Source organism: Lithobates pipiens, unplaced genomic scaffold, assembly GCF_037356315.1.
Source record: "Lithobates pipiens isolate NorthernLeopardFrog02 unplaced genomic scaffold, aLitPip1_a1.2 Scaffold_19, whole genome shotgun sequence".
NCBI lineage: Eukaryota > Metazoa > Chordata > Amphibia > Anura > Ranidae > Lithobates > Lithobates pipiens.
In genome coordinates this window covers 173,445,532-173,467,690 of record NW_027507764.1, presented here as the reverse complement: position 1 = coordinate 173,467,690, position 22,159 = coordinate 173,445,532, and the positions used below count along the sequence as shown (strand labels likewise).

Sequence of the window (22,159 nt, the reverse complement as noted above, 5' to 3'; positions counted from 1 at the left end):
AAAAAAAGGAGACATTTTACAGTAGAACATTAAATATCTAAAGAAATGCTAAACCTAACATTAATGCAAAATGTGCACCAAGGATTCTGGAAACTGGCTATGTAAACAACCACACCAACATGGTTTGCTTTGTATCCAGACCACTGTTCAGCTTTATACAGGACATGGTTTCATTGTTCACCCCAATCAGTCAGGAAAACTGGTGGATTAAACCTGCACTGACCACTTTACTTGACTGTTAAAATATACAAAATGGTGGAAAGAAAGATTGTCTTATTCAATGTAAAAAAATAAATCTGCTTTAATGTTTTTAGACACTAGTTTAATTTGGGACTGGTCTGAGACATGTTCCAATATTTCTAAGCCAGCTATATTGGAAATGACAGCTGGAACACTGTTTTCAGTGCATCATTAATTTGTGCAAGCCTTGGAATATGCCAATCCACCCCAAGGAGCAGATTCAATGACAAAACATTATTGCTTTGGTTCGCTCTCAGACACACAAATACACCACAATTACAAGCGTAAGGACTGGAATTATGAGAACAAGGAAATCCAGGAAGGTCTCCTTAGCTTAAGTGCTGAAAATGAGACTTAAGTGCTCCTCACACGGTATGCTTGTAGGTCACACTAAACATGATTTTTCTTTAAACAAGTTACACAATAAAAAATAATAATAAAAAGTCGGCAGAAGAGATAGTGCTGTCTAGCAGCCTGCACAAAAAAACATGCTGCTGATCTACCTGGGGAAAAAAAAATAATAAATAATTGCCCATGAAGCCCACTTTAAAAAACGAAGACGACAAAATGGAATACACAAACAGCAAATGTCCTCAGCCACAAACAATGGCATTTTACTGCTCTGTACATTAAGCCATTGTTATATGACATGGCAGCAACTGGTTTGACTAGCGGTACATAGCAGTCCTTCCTTGGGATTCCGCTGGATATTCACAGAAATAGTTTTTTCACACAGAGGTAGCTGTAATACATTATTCTTAAAGTTCTTACTCTTGAGACGTTCCAGTTCATTAGTGGTGTCTGACATTTGATCAGAGAATAACTTTATACCGCTAGATGGGGCAGCTTTACTGGCACTACTATTTGAGCTTATGCACATCTTCCAAGAGGACTTCTCTTGCACTTTGACACTTGAGAAGGACAGGTTATTTTGGGGGTCAATTATATACTTGGCCCCATTATGCAGTTGGGAACCTAAGCAAAGGCCCATTAATTTCAGGCTCTCTACAAGTTCTCCTGCACTTCTTGGTGACTGCTGTACTGGATTACCAGAACCAGAGCAGGTGCGGGTGTTTCCCGATGAGTTGTTGGTGTTACCACTAGAAGTATTGGAGGGGCTACCCCCTCCTTTGTTATCGCTCGGACTGGTTTTGTCAACACCGCCACTTCCATTGCTTGGTTTACTTTGGCCTCCCCCATCGCCTTGATTTCCAGGTGGACCTTCACTGCTGTCTCGTCTATGCCAAGAATAGGTAAACCCGCTATCTTTATCTAGCCGCCTTCGGCTCTCAGAGTCGTCATCACTTGTTTCCGAACTGCTGCAACTTGAGCCCCGACCCTGGCTTTTCCTCCTATGGTATCTTTTATGTACAGTGCCAGGAGATGCAATGTTCATTTTTAATCTACTTAGCTTTGGAGGAAGATTCTCGTCCATATCAAACTCGTCATCAGATTCACCTTCCTCAAAAATCTGGTTCAGCACTGGAGCACTCTTTCTTGATGTTAGCCGGTTTGTAACAGAAGGTTTGCGCCGTAAAACAACTTGTGTGGAAAGGGGAATGGGTTTCTTATCTTCTTCATCTTCCTCTTCATCCTCTTCCACTCTGAAAAGGCATTTTCTACCACTAGTTGATGGGTTCAGGCTCACAGGAGGAATTCCTGAGGCTGCTGGACCAGCAAAATCTGGTACATCCTCTTTTTTCAGGGGCTCCACAAGACCTTTGTTTCTATGTCCATTAAGCACATTCTCTGTGCTGCGAGCTGGAGTAGGTGCAACAGCCACATGGGCTATTGGAGAAGCTGTTAGATCATCCTCCAAGTCTTGAGGAACATCAATCTTTGTGGGCCAGGACTGCCTACACAAAAACAAAACAAAAAAGCAGTTGTAAAAAATTCAAGAAAAAGTATTATATGTCAAACTGTTACAAGGGCCATGATTGACAGGCACTTTTCACTTCCAAATTAATTTTCTCCCCAAGGGAATGTACAGTAAGAGACACTCAAAGCAGGTCAGGAGGTCAAATGCATCTTTAATTCTGAATGATCTCAGAAGCTTCTCAAACTGATGTGAAATGCAAGTCTGTCAACACAAGCCCAAAATTCATCTCCGATTTTAACAGCAGGCAGAAAAAAAAAAAAAAAAAAAAAAAGCTATATTCCAAAAAGATTTAAAAAGAAACTTTGAGATGCTTTTTTCTAGTTCAAGTTCTCATTTGTTTCTACAAACAATTATCATGATTCATCTTTCCTACAGTTTTCATACATAAAAATTTTCAACTAAATTGTACGGTATGTAAATTTATAATCTTTACATTATTATGAGAGAATATTTGTTTTGACTGTTTCCTTATATTTTTTGTATAATTGAAGGCCTGTGTTCTATTTTTGTATGCCTGCTATTTAACTTTGTGTTATATCTTCCTCATTGCACACAATGAGCACAGTCTTGAGAGCCTGGCCAGTCTCTAAGCCATGCAATGCCATGTCTAGTTGCTATGATACAAACAAGGACTGCAGAGACTTGGCAAGCACATGTACATCTGCATTTCAAAGATTTGATGCATACACAGAATAAGACTGCTAATGCTTAATACTAACAGCAAATATCTTCACTCATAGCACTATAGAGTAAATCTAAAGACAATTACAGCATAATAAAACCCTGCTGCATTTTTCAGTTGCCTAAAGTGCCAGTCTTTAAAAACATAAACACAAGAGTGATGGAGGTGCGTCATTGGGTGTACCAGGCCACATTTAATTCTTCAAAAACATATATTTCCACTTTTGTTACATGCTGTAGTGCAGTTATGAAGGGGTCCATCTGTGATTGTTTGTTTGCTTTATTGTTTGGAGAATGCAGCAGGAAACATTAGACCATGCAAGGCTGGGCGGAAACACCCAAAAAGTCACAGGTTGGGCGGAACAGAATCAAGAACTATAGCAGGTCTAGCTGTCTGAGCATCAAAGACACGTAATCAGGGTCCACCTTTAACTAAAATATTTTTTTTAATGAACTGACTCTTTAAAATGGCAGATAATTAGCTTTAAAAACCGTGGATAAAAATGAATTAAGCTTTCTTTGCTGACATTTACCTATACATAAGCGTATAATAGGGCTTACTTATAGGTAGTGTAAATATCTCCTAAACGTGTATCATTTCGGAGATATTTACATTCCATGCAGCCAGCGACATCCGTATGGCGCATGTGCTGTGAAGGAAAGGCCGCCCGTGCCATTTCTTCCTAACCGCGAATGGCGACTCCCGCGGCAGTGACTTCATCATGGCTCTGGACAGTCATAGAGCCGGAGCCCGCGAAACCAGAAGCAAGACGGGTAAAGATGGATGCGGCTGTACCACTGACATCGGTGCTGGAACAGCTTAGTTTTAAGATTTTACATAATGTGCTAGTATGCGGTTCATACTATCACATTAGGACTACCTCATAGGAAGAAAAAAAACAAAACAAAAAAAAACAGCAGTATTGAAGCGCGTTAAAAACTTTCTGGCCCCTCTAGCTGAATTTACTGTGAAGCTATTTATTTGCAGTGAACACAACAAAGGCTCTAAAAGTCAGGTTTCAGTCTGTAAAAACTCACGCTATGCATTTACATTAGAAGTCTGGCAGGCCATCAAGATTTTGGTGCAATAGAAATAATAGCGAAAAAAAATTTGACGTACCAAAAATTCCATATCTTGGAGTACAGTATAGGACACAGGAATCAATTCCTAGACTATGGGTTATATGCCGCTACTTTCTGGTGACTGGACACTGGCAAAAGCTTTGCTGGAACCAACCCAAGTGTATCCATTTAACCTCACGCAGTAAGTGGGGTTCCAGTTTTTTTTTTTTAGCAAGCAGTATGGAGATCACAAAAGGAAACAGGGGAGGGAAATCTGGTGAAAAATGGCAAAAAAAAAAAATCCTTTTCTACAGAGGAAGGGGCCCGTCACCTAAGGACACTAGCAAAAAGAAAATGGAGCCTCATGAAGGAGAAAGGGTTATATGGATACACTGGAGGGCAGTCCCAGCAAAGCTTTTGCCAGTCCAATTACTTGAAGGTAGTGACATAAAACCCATGGTCCAAGAAACAAGTTCTGTGTCCTGTACTGTACAAATAAGAACAATATTTCTGTGCCTCTGTTGTGAATTTTGAACATGAACCACCTGACAAAGCCTAAAGCTACACATCAGAGTAAGGACTTATTATAAAGTGCTTTTACTGGTAAAGTTAAAACTGACCAAAAACTCAGTGAATAACAGACGCTTACTGTGAGGGTTTCCGTGTACTTCATGTCCGAATCATGTCTAAATTTAACCGGTTCCCGACCAGCGCACGCCGATGTACGTCGGCAGAATGGCACGGGCAGGCATATTGGCATACAGGTAGTCCAATCTTCAATGCCGCCCTGCCATCGCGAGCGCGCCGCCGGTGGCGCACTCGTGTTCCGGTTGGGACCCCCGTGAGTCCGGTCGCGGGTACCGTGGACTTGATCGTCGCGGGCATACCCACGATTGTCTCACGGGACGGCTGAATGGAGGAAATGCCGTGTAAACAGCATTTCCCCATTCTGCCTGGCAACCATGTGATTGGAGCAGAGATCACTGTTCACTAAATGAAAGCCCAGCCCCCCCCCCCCCCCCACAGTTAGTAAAACACCCCTAGGAACACTTAACCCCTACACTGCCACCCACTGGTTAACCCCTTCACTGCCAGTGTCATTTACACAGGAATCACTGCATTTATATAGCAGTGATTACTGTATAAATGACAATGGTCCCAAAAATGTGTCAAAAATGTCCGATATGTCCACTGCAATGTCGCAGTCACAATAAAAATCGCTGATCGCCGCCATTACTAGTAAAAAAAAAAAATAAATAAATAAAAAAAATTATTAATAAAAATGCCATAAAACTATCCCTATTTTGTAAACGCTATAACTTTTGCGCAAACCAATCAATAATCACTTATTGCAATTTTTTTTTACCAAAAAATATGTAGAAGAATACGTATCGGCCTAAACCGAGGGAAAAAATGTTTTTTTTATATATTTTTGGGGGATATTTATTATAACAAAAAGTAAAAAATAATGCATTTTTTTCAAAATTGTCGCTCTATTTTTTATAGCGCTAAAAATAAAAACCACAGGGGTCATCAAATACCACCAAAAGAAAGCTCTATTTGTGGGAAAAAAAGGACGTCAATTTTGTTTGGGAGCCACGCCGCACGACCGCGCAATTGTCAGTTAAAACGGCGCAGTGCCGAATCACAAAAAGTGATCTGGTCTTTGACCAGCAAAATGGCCTGGGGCTGAAGTGGTTAAAGGGGTTGTAAGGGTAAATGTTTTTTCACCTTAATGGATTCTATGCATTAAGGTGAAAAAACATCTCACACTGCCGGCACCCCCAGTCCCCTCATTTTACTTACCTAACCCCTTGAAACTCCCGTACTCGCCCCCGTTGTCCTCTTTGCCGCTCAGCCTGGCCGCTGATTGGCTGCAGTGTATGGATTGAAAGCAGCGCAGCCATTGGCTCGCGCTGCTGTCAATTACACCCAATGACGCGACGGAGGCGGGGCCGTGTGATATAGCGAGCCACTATAGCCGCGAGCTGTATCACGGGAGCGTACCCGCAGGTGCTTCTCACCATGTGAGGGAGCTCGCATGAACGTGAGAAGTACATGCGGGATGAAACAGAGACAGCCACCGAGGGACCCCAGAAGAGCAAGTTCGGCCTGTACAGTCCGGTCTGTAAGTGGTTAAAGAGCAACTCCCCTTACGTTGAGAAAAATAATTATCCTCTGGGTGATCTATGTACATTATAAGGAATTTAACAAGCTTTGTTGCAAATTCTTACCTTTTGTTATTCTGAATAAGTCCCTGTGTGTTTGTATGTATCCATGTGGAATGTGCATCTACCAGGAGTGATTTCAGAATTCTAAATCAGCTGCTGCACTTGCAGGGCTCTAATGATTAAAATTGAAGGGTCTGCATCCCTTTAGAATAGTTTTCCTTGTATCTTAGTCCAGACTTCTGGATAAATCACTGAGCCTATCACACAAGCAGGAAAATATGTTTCTAGGGGGTGTTCGGTATAAGCATTCTGTGTACAGAACTCCTTTAGGTTGCCATATTGCCTTTTACAGAAAATTGCAGAGCTGCAGACTGAAAAAGGGAAGGTCTTTTTAATGACATTCAATTACAATATGACGTGAGTTGCAATTATATATATATATATATATATATATATATATATATATATATATATATATATATATATATATATATTTTTTTTGCCCCACAAAACTGGAGTTACCCTTTAAACATATTAGATTGTAAGCTCTAACAAGCAGGACCCTCTGATTCCCACTTTATTAAACTGTATTGTATATGTAGTGTCTGCCCTTACATTGTAAAGCGCTATATAAAGCCTGTATAATTATGATAAAAACTGCAATGTGGAACTCTGTGACAGCTGGAAACTTTGCACAAATGTTAAATTATATCATGCCACACAGGTGAATGTGGTCAAATCACATGTAGGACCTGAATATTAAAAACCCAAACATTTATGTTAATAGCCATTCTGTGGTTTAGATCACAGAACAGAAATACAAAATAACGTATAAAAACGAATGGCAAATGTTACAAGTCAGATCTGCTAAAACAACTTTTTTCACAGCCAATTTAAAAAAAGGCTAAAGAAGGAACATATTTTAGCACATTCCTTATTCACCCACTCAGCAGTCTCACTGATAAGGTATACATAAATTAGTACCTAAACTGGGCTTTGAGGTTGCTGGGACTGGCAGAGCGTGCCTGTATCTCCTTTTCCTGTTTCTCTCGCAGAATCCTCTCGGCCAACAGGAAGTAAGTAGCGGTTATGTGGTTGTATTTATTTGTTTCCAAGGCACTGAACGAGAAAAAGAAAAAACAGGAAACATGAGATTGCTAAAAGAGCTGGAATGGTTATAGCCACACATGAAAAGCTACAAGTAGGACTAAGCTTTATATCAGAATACACAACTGTTGAAAAGTATACATGGAATTCATGTTTCAGTCGGTTTATACTTTAGACTACATAGAATTTACCTACTGCAGGTACGTGGTTGGACACAGCAAGAGCCTATCAGCGGGTACGGTGGGAACCACCGATCATTCCCGACAGAGGCAAAACAGCGGTCTGCCTATGTAAACAAGGCAGATCGCCATTCTGTTAGTAGGGACGAAAAAGATCCTGTGTTTCTAAGCAGGAACATGGATCCCTGTCTTTCCACAGATAAAGCACCCCCTAGGGACACATTTAGGCCTTTAATCGCCCCCAACGTTAACAACTTCCCTGCCAGTGTCATTAGTACAGTGGCTGTGCATATTTTTTTAGCATTGATCACTTATTAGAGTCACTGGTCCCCAAAAAAGTGTCACTTAGTGTCCAATTTGTCTGTCGCAATGTCACAGCCCTGCTATAAGTTGCTAATCGCCATTACAGTACTAGAAAAAAAAAAAAAAAAGTCCCATAAAAATATCCCATAATTTTATAGACGCTAGAACAAAATCAATCAATATACGCTCATTGGGATTTTATTTTACCAAAAACGTAGCAGAGTATATATTGGCCCAAATTAATGAAGAAATTAGATTTTTTACATTTTTTATTGGGTATATTTTATAGCAGAAATTAAAATAACAGTATTTTTTTTTTCAAAATGGTCTGTCTTGTTTTGTTTATAGCACAAAAAAAAAAGAAAAAAAAAGAAAGGAAAAAAATGCAGAGGCGATCAGATACCACCAAATGAAAGCTCTATTTGTGGGGGGGGGGGGGGAGAACATCAATTTGTATTTGGGTACAGCGTTGCACGACCATGCAATTGTCAAAGTAACGCAGTGCCATATCGCAAAATATAGCCATTAGGAAGTAAAGTAAAAATAGGATTGTTGTACTCACTGTAAAATCCTTTTCTCTGAAGTTTGACAGACACAGCACCTTTAATCTTGACCTTAGGGTTATATCGTCACCTTTAGGAGAGGACTAGGCAGAACACATACAAACAGCAAAGCTGTACAGTATCGCCCAGGGGGCGGTCCTACCCCTCACTCTGCCACCAGCAGCTCAGTTTGTCAAAAAGCAGTACAAACATAAATAGGAGGGGTGGGTGCTGTGCCTCTCAATGAACTTCAGAGAAAAGTATTTTACAGCGAGTACAAAAATCCTATTTTCTCTCGTTCATTGACAGACAGCACCTTTAATCTTGACCTTAGGTATGTCCCCAAGCAGTATCAAAAACAAGGGGTGGGAACAGAAAGAAAATAAACTCCACCCATAAAGAACTCCCCAACAGAGGAGTAGCAACCTTAAAGGGATTGTAAAGTAAATAAAAAAAAAATTAAAAAACAACAAACATGTTATACTTACCTCCACTGTGCAGCTCGTTTTGCACAGAGTGGCCCCGAACCTGCTCTCCTGGGGTCCCTCGGCTGTCTCTGCTTCCTCCCGCAGGTACGTCCCACGTTCATGCGAGCTCCCTCACAAGGTGAGAAGCACCTGTGGGCACGCTCCCGTGATACAGCTGGCGACTATAGCGGCTCGCTATATCACACGGCCCGCCCCCGGCGCGCCGCGTCATTGGATGTGATTGACAGCAGCGTCGGTACAGGTACTATCACCCCGCGCAGCAGCAGGTCCTGTACTGCCCCAAACAGGGCCTACCGACGAGCCGGAAGAAGATGAAGGTTGGGAGGGAAAAAATCTTTTCGTCGGAAAAGAAAGAAACTATCTTGTACCCTGACTAAACCAGTTCTCAGACCACTGGTCAGAAAGGAGGGAGGTCCACTGTACTGTAAACTCCCAAAGGCGACCCTTCATGCAGCAACAGATTTGCTCTCTGGCTTGCGAAACCAGGGATGCTTTTGTCCCTCAGTGGGCATCTTGTCGGACTGGGAATGCTTACCGGCCGACACGGGCGGACGAAAAATCCGCTTATGAGCGGAAAAGGAGGGCCCCTGCCTACGGCACAGCTTTTTACCCTTTCTGGACTGTGGGAGCAAAGTACTCTTTTCCCTGGTAACATTCTTAATAATGTCATCCAGCGAGGCTCCAAATAACCTCTCACCTTGGAAAGGCAAATCCGCCAACGCTTTCTTAGATGCCTAGTCCGCAGACCAGCATTTAAGCCAAAACAGGTGATGCAGCACTACTGCTGATACCGAGGCTCTAGAAAGCAAAGGGGTTGTATCACAGACATACTTAAGGCCCTGCACCAACTGGTCTGCCAGTTCCACGCAGACCGGGGAAACCTGTTCCTTCGCCAACTCGCGGTGCAACAACTTAGCCCATTCAGTAAGCGTCTGACACCAGGGCCATGGCTAATACTGGCCGCAATGCTGACCCCACCACCGTAAACATGGACCGGGCAACCACCTCGACCCTTCTGTCGGCAGGGTCCTTAAAAGAGGGGGACCCTTCCATCGGAATCATGGTTACCTTATTTAACCTGGATACCGGGGATCAACAACCAGAGATGTCCATTTTTTCAGGAAACTCTCCTCAATGGGGTAACGCACCGCCATCCGTCTCGGGACTGAAAAGGCCCCCTGCAGGCTTCCGAACTCCTTGTAGATAAAAACGTATCAAAATAAAAGTTAAATACAGGAACACCTTAGCAGTGCAGGCCGGCTTGTGGGACACAAAAGGAATGGACACCTCTGCAGATGCCCCTGCCGTATCCTCTTTCCTTTAAGGTATCCCGCACCGCTGTGATAAGTGCTCCTACTAGCGCTTTTTCCTGCAATGACCCAGACACTGAGTCATCTTCACTGTCCGAGCGGTCCTAGTCCGCATCCTCTGAAACATCAGAGCAGGGGCCGCCTGCCACAGCGGGTACTGAGTCTGAATCAGAGCTCTCCCATTTTTTTTCCCCCTTGCGCCCGCACGCCGCCTCTACCCTGGCAACGAAAAACTCCAGGACCGCCAACAGAGCGTCCATAGGCACCGCAGGTGCAGGGGAACCAGTTGCTATAACAAGGATGTCTGGGGAAGAAGCGCCAGCTGGCATGCTGGCCCACTCTCGCATTTCACCCTTAGGGACCATGCCCACCCTCCCAGCTGCCACAGACTAAGGGAGCCCCCGCAGGGCTAACCACCCTGACCCAGGTACAGTGCTGTGCTGCCACTGTCCTCTCTCCTCTCTCCCCGCCACGATGTGTCCTGTGCCAGTTTCACGCTCTTCCAGGTTTAACCAGTGCCCAGCGCTAGAGTATAACAGGTCTGAGGCTACTAAAAAATGGCAGCTGGCCTCCTCAGCAAAAGCGCTTACAACTGTGGGGAAAATGGCTGCTGGACTCCAAGAAAATGGGTGAGGTTAAGCACATGGCTGCAAATACAAGAAAATGGCCGCGGTTAAGCACATAGCTGCGGCTACAAGAAAATGGCCGCGGCCACCAAAAAATGGCCTCGGCTCCCAGTCCCCACATACAGCCCACAGATACTCCAAAGACGGCACTAAAATAGGGAAAAGGTGAGCGGACCACCAACTGCCCAGTGCAGCCCCCTGCCTGCCAGGACCCAGAGACCCCCCAGCCAGGTACGTGCTCCGCACCCATTATGCCCAGTCACAAAGCAGCCCCTTAGCATGGGGAGGGAAAGGGAGAGGGAGAGAAGAAAGGGAGAGGGAGAGACCCCCTTCTCGACCTCCTAGGGAATGCCCAGCTGCTCCATTCTGCCGAAATAGGTGGAACCGTACTTACCCCTCCTTCCGGGACTGCTGGACGCATTCCACGGACAGACCCATCACCCGAGCAGTACGGGGTGGGTGTCGGCCACGGCACACTGTGACATGGACAGCAGTAGTCCGGTCATGTGTGCCCCTGAGCATATAGCTCACCGGCCGCCCTTGGACCAGACCGGGCATGCCGTGGCCGACCCAGCGCGTAGCTAAGGTCTGCACATGCTCGATGGCCAATTTGGGGAGACTACCAGGATCTATATTATCCAACCTGTCACCCAGCCTGGCTGTTTATTGTAAATCACAGGAATCAATAAACCGCAGAAAAAGAAAAAATGCTAAGGACAATGGTCCCCACATGGAGCCAGGTCCTTCTCCGAGACTAGGCAGAAAAAAAATGAGCTGCTGGTAGCAGAGTGAGGGGTTATAGCCTGTAGGACCACCCCCTGGGCGGTACTGTACAGCTTTGCTGTTTATGTGTTCTGCCTAGTCCTCTCCTAAAGGTGGCGATATAACCCTAAGGTCAAGAGTAAAGGTGCGGTGTCCGTCAATGAATGAGAAATTCTGTTTTCACGAGAGGTGGACAGAGTAGAAATTTTGGTGCTGCAACCAAAAATGCAGGATGTACAAAGTTTAAAAAAAAAAAAAAGATTATATAATATTTTATATATAAAACTGTATTATATTCAACTTTATTAATCTTGAATTTAAATGAATATGAATCTTTTTGTCGGCCATTATTGGCACCTTTTGTGTACGAAAAGTTCAAGAAAAATGCATCACTTTAAATTCTATGTATGTCTTCACACTGTTCATTACGCTTCCATTGTGGTGTTAAATATCCTGCTTGCTGCATTTTTGGTTAAAAAAATAAATAAAATATAAAAATCACACTGATAACGCAGCAAGAACGCATCAATAATACGCCTGTTACGTTTTTGATGCAGTTTTTGAAAAACACACCATAGGCATAGTAAAATCACATGCGTTTTCAGTGTCATTATCGGCACCTTTTTCTCTTATTGGTAAAATGTTTCTGTACAGACAGCCACAATACATGGATGCAATCTGAGGCTCCCATCTTTAGAGATATGACCCTGAGACAGACCCCAGACCACCGACTTGTCTATCTATAAATGTGGATCCATGCTCCTATGGACAAATACATCATAATCACTGCATGATGTCTTACAATACGGAAACGATATACAATATGGCATCCAGATAATGCAAGAGATCCATGTGTCATATGATAGAATAGCTCCTTATCTTTCGGGGGCCCTATAATTGAAGCATCCCCAAGTATTGCTGGCTACGCTTGGACATTTCAGATTTTACACATATGATACTCACTTTTATACTGAAACCATCTGACCCCTTTGGATCACTGCTATGGCAATGACCCCTGGTGCCCCCCGGGTGACACTTAGAGGACAAATTGCAACCTATTTTAAAACTGGGCATTTTTTTCTAGATGCATTTACCATCTCAAAAAAAAGTAACTTTTTTTTTTAACATTTTTGCTCATGTTCATGCACACCTGAAGAAAATCCATTTTCGAAACACGTTGGGTGTTCATCATTCTTTGTTCGGTGACTTTTTGTCAATATACTGTCTAGTTCTAGTACCCAACCTATTTTTAATATGCATTGTCAGTTTTTTTGTAATTTTTGTGCAACAAGAAAAAATCCGTAAACTTAATAACCTTTCTAATCTTTTCCTTCTACTAATGTACTCTGACTTTGTGCCGAAAACTTCCCACTATGAGGGCTCTCTCATCCGGGCAAGTCAAGTATGCGAAAAGTGTACTTGTACTTTAATCTTCTAATAAGCTCTAAATATTGTGCATTTAAGTCTGAAAATCCAGTTGCCTGCCTGTTGATCCACTCAATATTTTCACTTGCTTACCCAAAGCACATATGCAGATCAGGAAAAGTCAGGATAAAGCCCTGTAAACTTATTCTGGGCTACAGACTAATTTGGAGCCGGGGTCAACATCACTTAGGCAGCAAATTACCCAAACCAGAATGTGTGTGTTTAAATATATACATCTCTATCTGTGTATGTATGTATGTATGTATGTATGTATGTATGTATGTATGTATGTATGTATGTATGTATGTATATATAAAAAACAAAAAACACATATACATTATATACACATATATATATATATATATATATATACACACATATATATATACACACATACATATATATATATATATATATATATATATATATATATATATACACACACACAAAACAAACTTATTTCAGCTGTCATCCACACTGCCCATATCAAAATAAAGGAATGCTTTATAATAGGTTGAGAATAATAGCTGTAAAAAAAACATGCATTCAAAGAATTAATCCTGTAATGGCTGTGTTTTCCAATTTGCAATAAATATGACAAAAATAAATATGACAAAAAAATAAATAAAAAAAATCAGATTGTGCCAAATATTCCTAACATCAAGGATTATTCTTAAATGTAATTTCCTTAAATATTCTCTAAAATACTAATTTAAAATTAAAAGTAAATTAACACATATTAGGGGTTTAAATTATATATATATATATATATATATATATATATATATATATATAAAAACTGGCCTGCAAAACACCCTCAGTGTGAAAGGGGTCTAATAGTGACAAAAAAGATAAAAAGAAGAGGGCACACCAGCCTTGTGTATTATGCCAGGATAATTTATTGATAAAAAAACAATAAAATACTACTCACAAACATGTGATTAATAAAAGCCTGTAGAAGCCACTAAAGTGTGGCAAACAGTCCTGGAACCGACTGTCTCCAGATGGAAAGACCTCAGCCCCACTGCTGGTTGACGCATTTAGAAGAAGTACCTTCTTCCTCAGAGCCTACAAGCTTCTATTCATCACATGTTTGAGTAATATTTTATTGTTTTTTAATCAATTATTTTTTTGGGGATAATGCACAAGGCCGGTGCACCCTCTTCTTTTTATCACTACTAGAACCTGACCAATTAAGCATAAGTCAGTCATTGCATCTAAGATGCTTGGCTCTTTCCTGTAGGAATCATCCAACATAGCATTTTTAACAGTGGTCAGTCATAGCTGTATCATTTAGGTGTAACTGTTAAGAAAAAACAAAAAGGGGGATTCCACAAGTATGCAGGACTATGGAATACAGCTTCCGCGGGGCCTTCTGAATACCTCAGAAAGAAACAGATCACCCACAGCAAGCACATCATCTGGAACAAACCCATGAATGGCAGTAAAGCAACAACTTACTCTACAATGGCATCGCGATCTGCTATGTCACCGAGAACCATCCTCTGTATGATGCTGTTATGCTCTTCCTCAGAGAGATTCTTGTAGGACACTAGAGGAATGTTGTACTTTGTTGCAGGAGATGGGTCAACTCCCTGGAGCCAAGGATGGTTTTCAATCTCCTCCAAAGATGCTCTTCTCTTAGGATCACGCTGTAGCATCCGAGTGATCAGACTGGGAATACAAAACAATCATGAGCACCATACAGGTCAAGGCCAAGAAATGTGACATAAGAAGACATAGTAAAGCACTGTAGGAGATGCATCAGTTTACAAATATGCACAAGTCTGTTTTGTAGACTATTTCAATTCCCCTCAAAGTGCTGGTACCCATATTATATGGCTGCCATGTTATAAGACATTTAGGGGTTGTTTTTTAACCTTGTATATAATACTGTCACAATGCAGGCTTCCCTATGCACTCTGCATATTAGCTTGAAAACCAAATCCCTATAACAATAGCACAGCCAGATTGAAGACACAATTCAACAAGAACATGCAAATTTTATGTAACAGAAAGTTGGTTAAGATCCAGCCATGCAAAAGCAGAAGTTCGAATCAGATGAACTTGCATGCTTATGCCTGCGGAAAGGGCAAGAATGAGCTCCATAAAGTGGCTGCTCAAGAAAAACAGAGGATAGACCGTTTGTCCTCGAGTAGGCTTGGGCATGAGAAAAGTCTACAGACATACAAATGGATGGATGGACTGGCCCAAAGTTCTCTTAGGTCTGTACAAACCTTCACCTGCCCTGCCAAGATTTGTTCCATATTACAGATAACTTACGAGTGCCTGACATGCTACAGGATTCTACATGACAGCAAAACGAACATGACACACACAACCCAGTGACTCATTTATCAAATATCTTTGTACCTTTGAGCTATTTAAAATGTCATGTTTTGACAAATATATAAAAAACAGACTAGCGGAATGTCTAATATAAGTTACAACTAGTGAAACAGATTAAAACACAAGAATTATATTTTAAAGTGGTTATAAAGCATAAAGGTAGTTATCATTAATGCATTCTCTGTATTAAGGTTAAAAAAAAAAAAAAAAAACACCACTTTTAAAAGCTGCCCCCCCATTCCCCACTAAACTAGAGCTGCGCATCTTCACTGGTCTCACGATTCGATTACACGATGAATCACGATTACTGCCCATTTTTCTTATCAAAAACCTATCAGTGCAGCCTCACCAGTGCCCAGCAAATGCAGCCTCACTGTGCCCCATCAATGGGACATTGTTACAGTGGCCACTGGAGGAGGGAGGGAGGAGGAAGAACTACGACGGGCGTGCCGGTGTTCTGACAAAAAGTGTCCGCCTATCAAATAGTGTCCGGCCCGTACTGCGTGGAGAAGCCGAACATCTCCAAAGATAAACGGCGCCTGCGCACCGAGTCCAGGTTGAAGCCCCACCATCCAAGTGGACATATGGTTGCTCATAGTAACAGGGCCCCTCGTGGGCTTGCCTCGCTCGCCACGCTTCGAGCACGCCCTCGCTTCTCTCGGCTCTTTTTTTTTCTAACTATGTCCACTTGGATGGTGGGGCTTGAACCTGGACTCACTGTGCAGGCGCTGTTTATCTTCGGAGATGTTCGGCTTCTCATTGTCCCCCGTACCATGCAAGTGCAGTACAGGATGGACGTTATGTGATGGGGGACACCATCTGATACATCACTGGGATATTCAGATCAAAGCTCCGTGACACAGCGGAAGATGTCCTCTGTGTATGATCCATTCAGGCACTGGTGAGCTGCCGCCCTGGGCATTTCAGATGCAAGTTTAGCAAGATAAAGTCGGAGAGGAGGGAGGGAGGGAGGACTCCAACAGAGGCTCGCCAGAATGAGGCCATAGGTGCAATCGCGATTTAGCTATTTAAAGGCTGAATCGCGATGCATCGATTAAACAATTATTTTAAAACCCCCTACTTAAAACAGTTACCCGAGCCTGATCTAGATCCAGCGATATGCTAGTCTGCAGCAGCTCTTCTCCTTTCTCTCTCTTGTGACAAGAGACTCGGCAGAAGCATGAGCCATTTGCTAGTCAAGTTCTGTAAGAAGGGAGTGGGGGGCAGGGTTTGGGCCGTGCTGTGTGTGTCTATGAACACACACAGCTTGGCTCAGGGTCACGCCCGCATGAGTGCCCCAAAACAAGCAAGTGGCTTGCTATGAGGGTACTCGAAGAGGAGAAGCCAAAATCTCTGGCGGGAAACTCCAGGAGAGGAGGTTTGGGGATGACATGGACATTCACTGTACTGTTCATTTAAGCACAAGAGACTCCATTTTGTTCTCACTGTTGAAACGTGTTTTGTAACCTTCACCTAACACACAGACACATCTCCTACTAAACACTCTCTACTCCCCCCTCCCTTCTCAATGTTTTACTTTTGCAATTGTTCTATTCGATAGCTTTTAAATAATATATTTCTATTTGTTAGTTTTTAATAACATCTCACACCACCCTCTCTTTCCATGTATAAAATAACATGTAATAATACATTTTGACACTGAACGGACATTTTAAACACAGTGATTGAGTCCTGTGAATCTGTTCCTGCAGCTGCAGTATTAACTTTATTTTAGAGTCCCAATCAGAAATTAGTCATAACAATTTGGCGAGTCAGATATGAGGAGGTTGGCAGAGTTTCCAGAAGGAACCGCGCTTTGATCGAGATCATCGGGAACGCAGACATCTAAATGCCGGCTAGGTAAGCTGTCCCTAAGCTTGCTATATTTCTGCCTTTCCTATGTATCCTGTCAGTTCTCAAGGAAACCAGACCACTCTCGGACCTTTCTGGTTGGGTAACGTGTGTGTGTGTGTGTGTGTGTGTGTGTGTGTGTGTGTGTGTGTGTGTGTGTGTGTGTGTGTGTGTGTGTGAGAGAATGTGTGTGTGAGAGAATGTGTGTGTGAGAGAATGTGTGTGTGAGAGAATGTGTGTGTGAGAGAATGTGTGTGTGAGAGAATGTGTGTGTGAGAGAATGTGTGTGTGAGAGAATGTGTGTGTGAGAGAATGTGTGTGTGAGAGAATGTGTGTGTGAGAGAATGTGTGTGTGAGAGAATGTGTGTGTGAGAGAATGTGTGTGTGAGAGAATGTGTGTGTGAGAGAATGTGTGTGTGAGAGAATGTGTGTGTGAGAGAATGTGTTCGTGTCCCCCTTCACGGGTTGGACTGTGTATGGATAGGGAGAATCCTCTGCAGTTCCCTGCATTGACTCCTTGTGGGCGACCTGGGTCAGATAAAACTCACAGAGAAGAGAAGAGAGGAGGAGGGTCTGTTAATGAGTGTTTTGTCTATTGTCATAAACCCCTTCTATCCACGTAGATAAGTGGAGACTATTCTTGTAAATCTGCAGATTTGCTGTACTATTTTTTTTTTTTAGAGGTAAGAGGGTATAGGCACAAGTAGAGAAGACTGGCCAGTCATTATGGGCATTAAATTAAGGGAATGAAGGGAGAGAGGCCTTCAGAAAATGCCCAGCGCAAGATGAGCGCTAGAGAATATATGAACCGAAGGTACGGTTCCGCCTATACAGAGCCCCTAGATAAATGGGTAGAATGGACAAAGGGAACAGCTAAACCTTTAAAATCTGAAGTGACTTTTGATTTACAAGTATGGCAAACTTTTCTGCACGATTATGGCCCACTACTGTGCAGTGAAGGAACGTGGAGAATAGCTTGCACATGGGAGACAGAAGCTAAAGTATCAAATCAAACTGGCTTGATGGAGATGTATAATAAAAGTACTGCCCAAATTTACTAAGTTTGGCCAGAAGACTCTATAGAGGACCACCCCCCACCTTATGTGGTTGCCAATTTGGCTTTAAGGGGTCCATGTACAAAAGCTAAAGAATTAGATGACATGAAACACACAAAAAATGAGCTGGGCGATATAGTAGAGAGCAGAGGTTTACCAGCCCCATATCAACCTACAAAGAGGGATTTGGCTCATATCCTAGAAGCAGATGATCGTCATAAATCCAAAGGCACATATGAAAAAAACTAGATCTCTATGAACTTAAGGCTTTGGCCAGAGAAAGAGAGATAGAGTCTGAACTTCCGGAGCAAACCATCGTTTCAAAATTGTGGCAGCAAGATAGAGAGAAAGGGAGATGCCGCCCCTTCTGCCCCGGTCACAGAGCAATCTGTTGCAGTTTATCCTGTCAGAACCCAGTTTGTTTTTGAAGGTAATGCTGTTGACAGTAAGTCTCAAATTAAATGGCATGTACCTTTTAGTCCCCAATATACGAGATCCATATTAGAGGGATTGGGAGATCCTAGAAAGAATCCAATTGGGTTTGCAAACAAACTTAGAGCTGCACAGGAAGCATATGAGGCTTCTGCTGCTTCTTATTAAAGCAGTGGGAAGCAACATGTCTGGCTATATACTTAAAGAATGTGGTGTAGACGTCAAAAATCTAGGTAAGATGGTTAGTGGAAGGGAGGTTTGTGAGAAATTGAAGGAAAAATTGCCCCAAATATATGGACAAACCAGACCTGCTGAATTTATGAATGCTAAGCAAGGGAAAGAGGAGGCATCAGGGGACAAGACTGCTCCAAGGCTGTGTGAGTAGCCCCTCTGAATATAACACTGTGTTAAAGCAAGTATTGGACCAATGTTCCCCCTCACACCCAAACACAGTCTTGCTTCAGTACATAGACGATTTGTTTATTTGTTCCAATACAAAGGACATTTGTAGCAGAGAAACAGTAAGCCTTCTCATGTTTCTCTATAACAGTAACAACAAAGTTAGAAAAGATAAGCTACAATACTGCCAAGAGAAAGTGATCTTCCTGGGTCACTGCATTTCACATGGAATCCGTCACCTAACCCCAGATAGAGTTAAAACTCTACAAAATTTTGAAAAGCCAAGAAATGTACGGCAACTACGTGCCTTCCTGGGGTTAGTGGGATATTGTAGGGACTGGATTCCAAATGCATCAGAACTTATGGCTCCTTTATATGAGGCTACCACTAGAAACCCTTTCAAACTCACATGGGACAATGATCTGCAGATGAAGGAGCTTATTAAAATTTTGTCTGAAGCTCCCGCCATATGACTTCCTGACTATACCAAGACTTTCTCGTTGTTCTGTCATGAAGTCAATGGATTTGCTGCAGGTGTACTCACCCAGCTACATGGAGACAGAGGCCTGTGATGTATGTATCAGTCTTATTAGACCCTGTCATCAAAGGCTCCCCCAGTTATATGCGAGCCATAGCAGCCTGCAGTTTGCTGCTAGACAAAGTAACTGAGCTTGCACTAGATTCTGCTCTGATCCTGTATGTGCCACATGCAGTACAGGAAATCATGAATCAAGTAAATACCAGACATGTGTCTGCGAGTAGATTTGACAAGTACCAGTCTGCTCTTTTTGCTCCATCAAATTTAACAATCAAATAATGTGTTACTTTAAATCCGGCTACTCTTCTTCCTATAATTGATGAGGAAGATGCAACAAATGGCACCGATGTGGAACCTGAGAGTTTCTCATGATTGTATGGCTCTGATGGAGGTAGAAAGGGCCTCTGTCACACCAGCAAAAGATGAGCCTTTATCAGATTGTGACACACACTTATTTGTAGATGGTTCCAGATTTTACACTGATGATGGTCAGCCACACACAGGATTTTCTGTAACCACTACAGACACCATTTTACATCAAGAAGCATTGACACCCCAGATGTCAGCACAGGAAGTCAAAGCATGTCATCTCCTAGGGAATCAAAGGGGAAACATTTACACTGACAGCAAATATGCATTTGGAATCGCTCACGATTTTGGGCCTATTTGGAAAGCACGGAATTTCCTGTGCAGGGAAGCCAGTGAGACATGCAAAACTCTAGAGCGGCTATTTGAGGCCTTTCAGAAACCAGCAGAAGTTGCCATCTTGAAGGTAAAAGGGCATGCAAGGGGAAATGACATGACAGCCAGAGGAAACGCTTTAGTGGACCAAGTGGCAAAGGATGCTGCCCTTATGGCATTTGGAGTCACACCCACTGTAGGGGTTGCCCAGGTTGCAGTTGCAGAACCAGGCCCCTGATGAAGAGAAGGATAAGTGGATCAAATGTAATGCTACCCAAAATCAGCAGGGCCTGTGGAGCGCTGACAACAGGTGGTGTCTACCCAGGAGTTAGTACCCAGTTTTAGCACAACTGGCACATGGCGTCAGTCATCTTGCTAAGGGTGCGATGGTGGCACTTACTGACTGCTATTGGATAGCACCTGGATTTAGTGCATTTGCAGCCAGGTTTTGTGCTTCATGTCTCACTTGTACTCTGTAGAATGCAGGGAGGCCTGTCTATGTTCCCCAAAAGCATTCTCCTAAGCCAGATTTCCCTTTCCAAAGAATTCAAATAGACTACATTCAGATGCCCAGAATAGGCATCTATGAGTACGCTTTAGTTTGTATTGACATGTTCTCAAGTTGGCCAGAGTGCTGGCCGGTAGCTAAAGCAAATGCAAAAACAACAGCAAAGAAAATTTTGAATGAAATAGTTTGTAGATATGGAGTTCTTGAAACTATTGAGAGTGACAGATGAACCCATTTTACTGGGGAAGTAATGAAAGAGGTAATGGAAGCCCTTCACATACAGCAAGCTTTCCATATACCTTATCCTCCACAAAGTAGTGGTAAAGTTGAGAGACGTAACGGAATTTTGAAAAACAGATGTGCAAAAACTAAAGCAGATACAGGAAAAGGATGGGTGGAAGCTTTGCCATTAGCCCTATATTCTGTACGAACTACCCCTAAACAACCACATGGGCTGTCACCCTATGAGATTTTATTTGGGGGGCCACCCAAAACAGGGCTATATTTTCCCCAACAGTTGCAGGCTTCTCACTCTAGTCTGTATGTTCAGATTTTGCAAAGAATTTGAATAAAATACATGAAGGTGTTTAAAAATCTATACCTGACCCAGATTCTGTTTCAGGAATTCACAGAATCCAACCAGGTGACTGGGTGGTGGTCAAGCGACACGTCAGAATGCCACTAGAACCAAAATTTGACGGACCACATTTGGTGCTTTTGACAACCGGTTCCGCTGTCAAGTTGGAAGGAAAGTGATGATATCCTTTGAAAAAAATGTTGTTCCTGTTCTTTTTGTTGTTTGTGAGAACTGAGACATGGAAAAATAACCCTTTCATCCAAATGTTAAAATTGTATGCAACCCATAGCAACGCTAGTGACTGCTGGGTGTGTTCTCACTTACATCCCAAACAGGAACAATACCCATGATCGCAATGCCTCTCAAATTCACTGATCTAAACAGGACCAGAATAAATGGCTCATACGTAGCCTCCACAGCTAATGAGCACAGATCAGTAACTTTGATGGTTTCAAAACAGCTAGATACTCCACAGATGTGTTTAAACATTACATGCCGTTTAACACTAAATGTACACGGGTTGCCAATTCAGATTGCACTGGAGCAAAGATTACAGTTTATGGAGGAATCCATGGCCAATATTATTATATCCCAGATCCAGAACTAAATAGAACCCTTTATAGTACAAATTGCTCACAGTTCCCAATATGTGAAAATATCGGTTACCTGAGATTCCATGTTATCGATTCCAGTTTTTTAGGCGCAGGCATACCGTCCATACGTAGAGGGTTATAATATATATGTGGAAATAAAGCTTACACCTGGCTTCCTACTAATGTTACAGGTACATGTTTTATTGGGAAGTTAGCACCTGCTTTGGCTGTTCGCAAAGATACAGTGAGACCAGATCAAAGTCCGGAATACCCTTTAGTGTTCAGAAGAGAGCTGTTCACTGAAGGTGACATGGCATGGTCATGGTTCCCTTCATGGACAGGATGGGGAATTGAAGCAATGGAAATAATAAATTACACTAGAATTGTAGATGAGATTACTA

The 22,159-nt window shown here is 42.5% G+C and overlaps 1 protein-coding gene across 3 annotated transcripts in view; it reads right to left on the bottom strand.

Annotated features, from left to right (window-relative positions):
* Window positions 1-283: 283 nt before the first annotated feature.
* The window catches only part of SNRK (SNF related kinase), a 113,216-nt gene continuing 91,340 nt past the window's right edge, over window positions 284-22,159 (bottom strand). For all 3 annotated transcript variants that reach the window (XM_077491477.1, XM_077491476.1, XM_077491478.1), the window contains 3 exons: window positions 14,237-14,449; window positions 7,018-7,152; window positions 284-2,096 (listed from right to left, as the gene is read on the bottom strand). In XM_077491477.1, coding sequence (XP_077347603.1) covers window positions 881-2,096; window positions 7,018-7,152; window positions 14,237-14,449 — 1,564 coding nt within the window. In that variant the 3' untranslated portion in view covers window positions 284-880. The remainder of the gene's footprint in view (window positions 2,097-7,017; window positions 7,153-14,236; window positions 14,450-22,159) is intronic.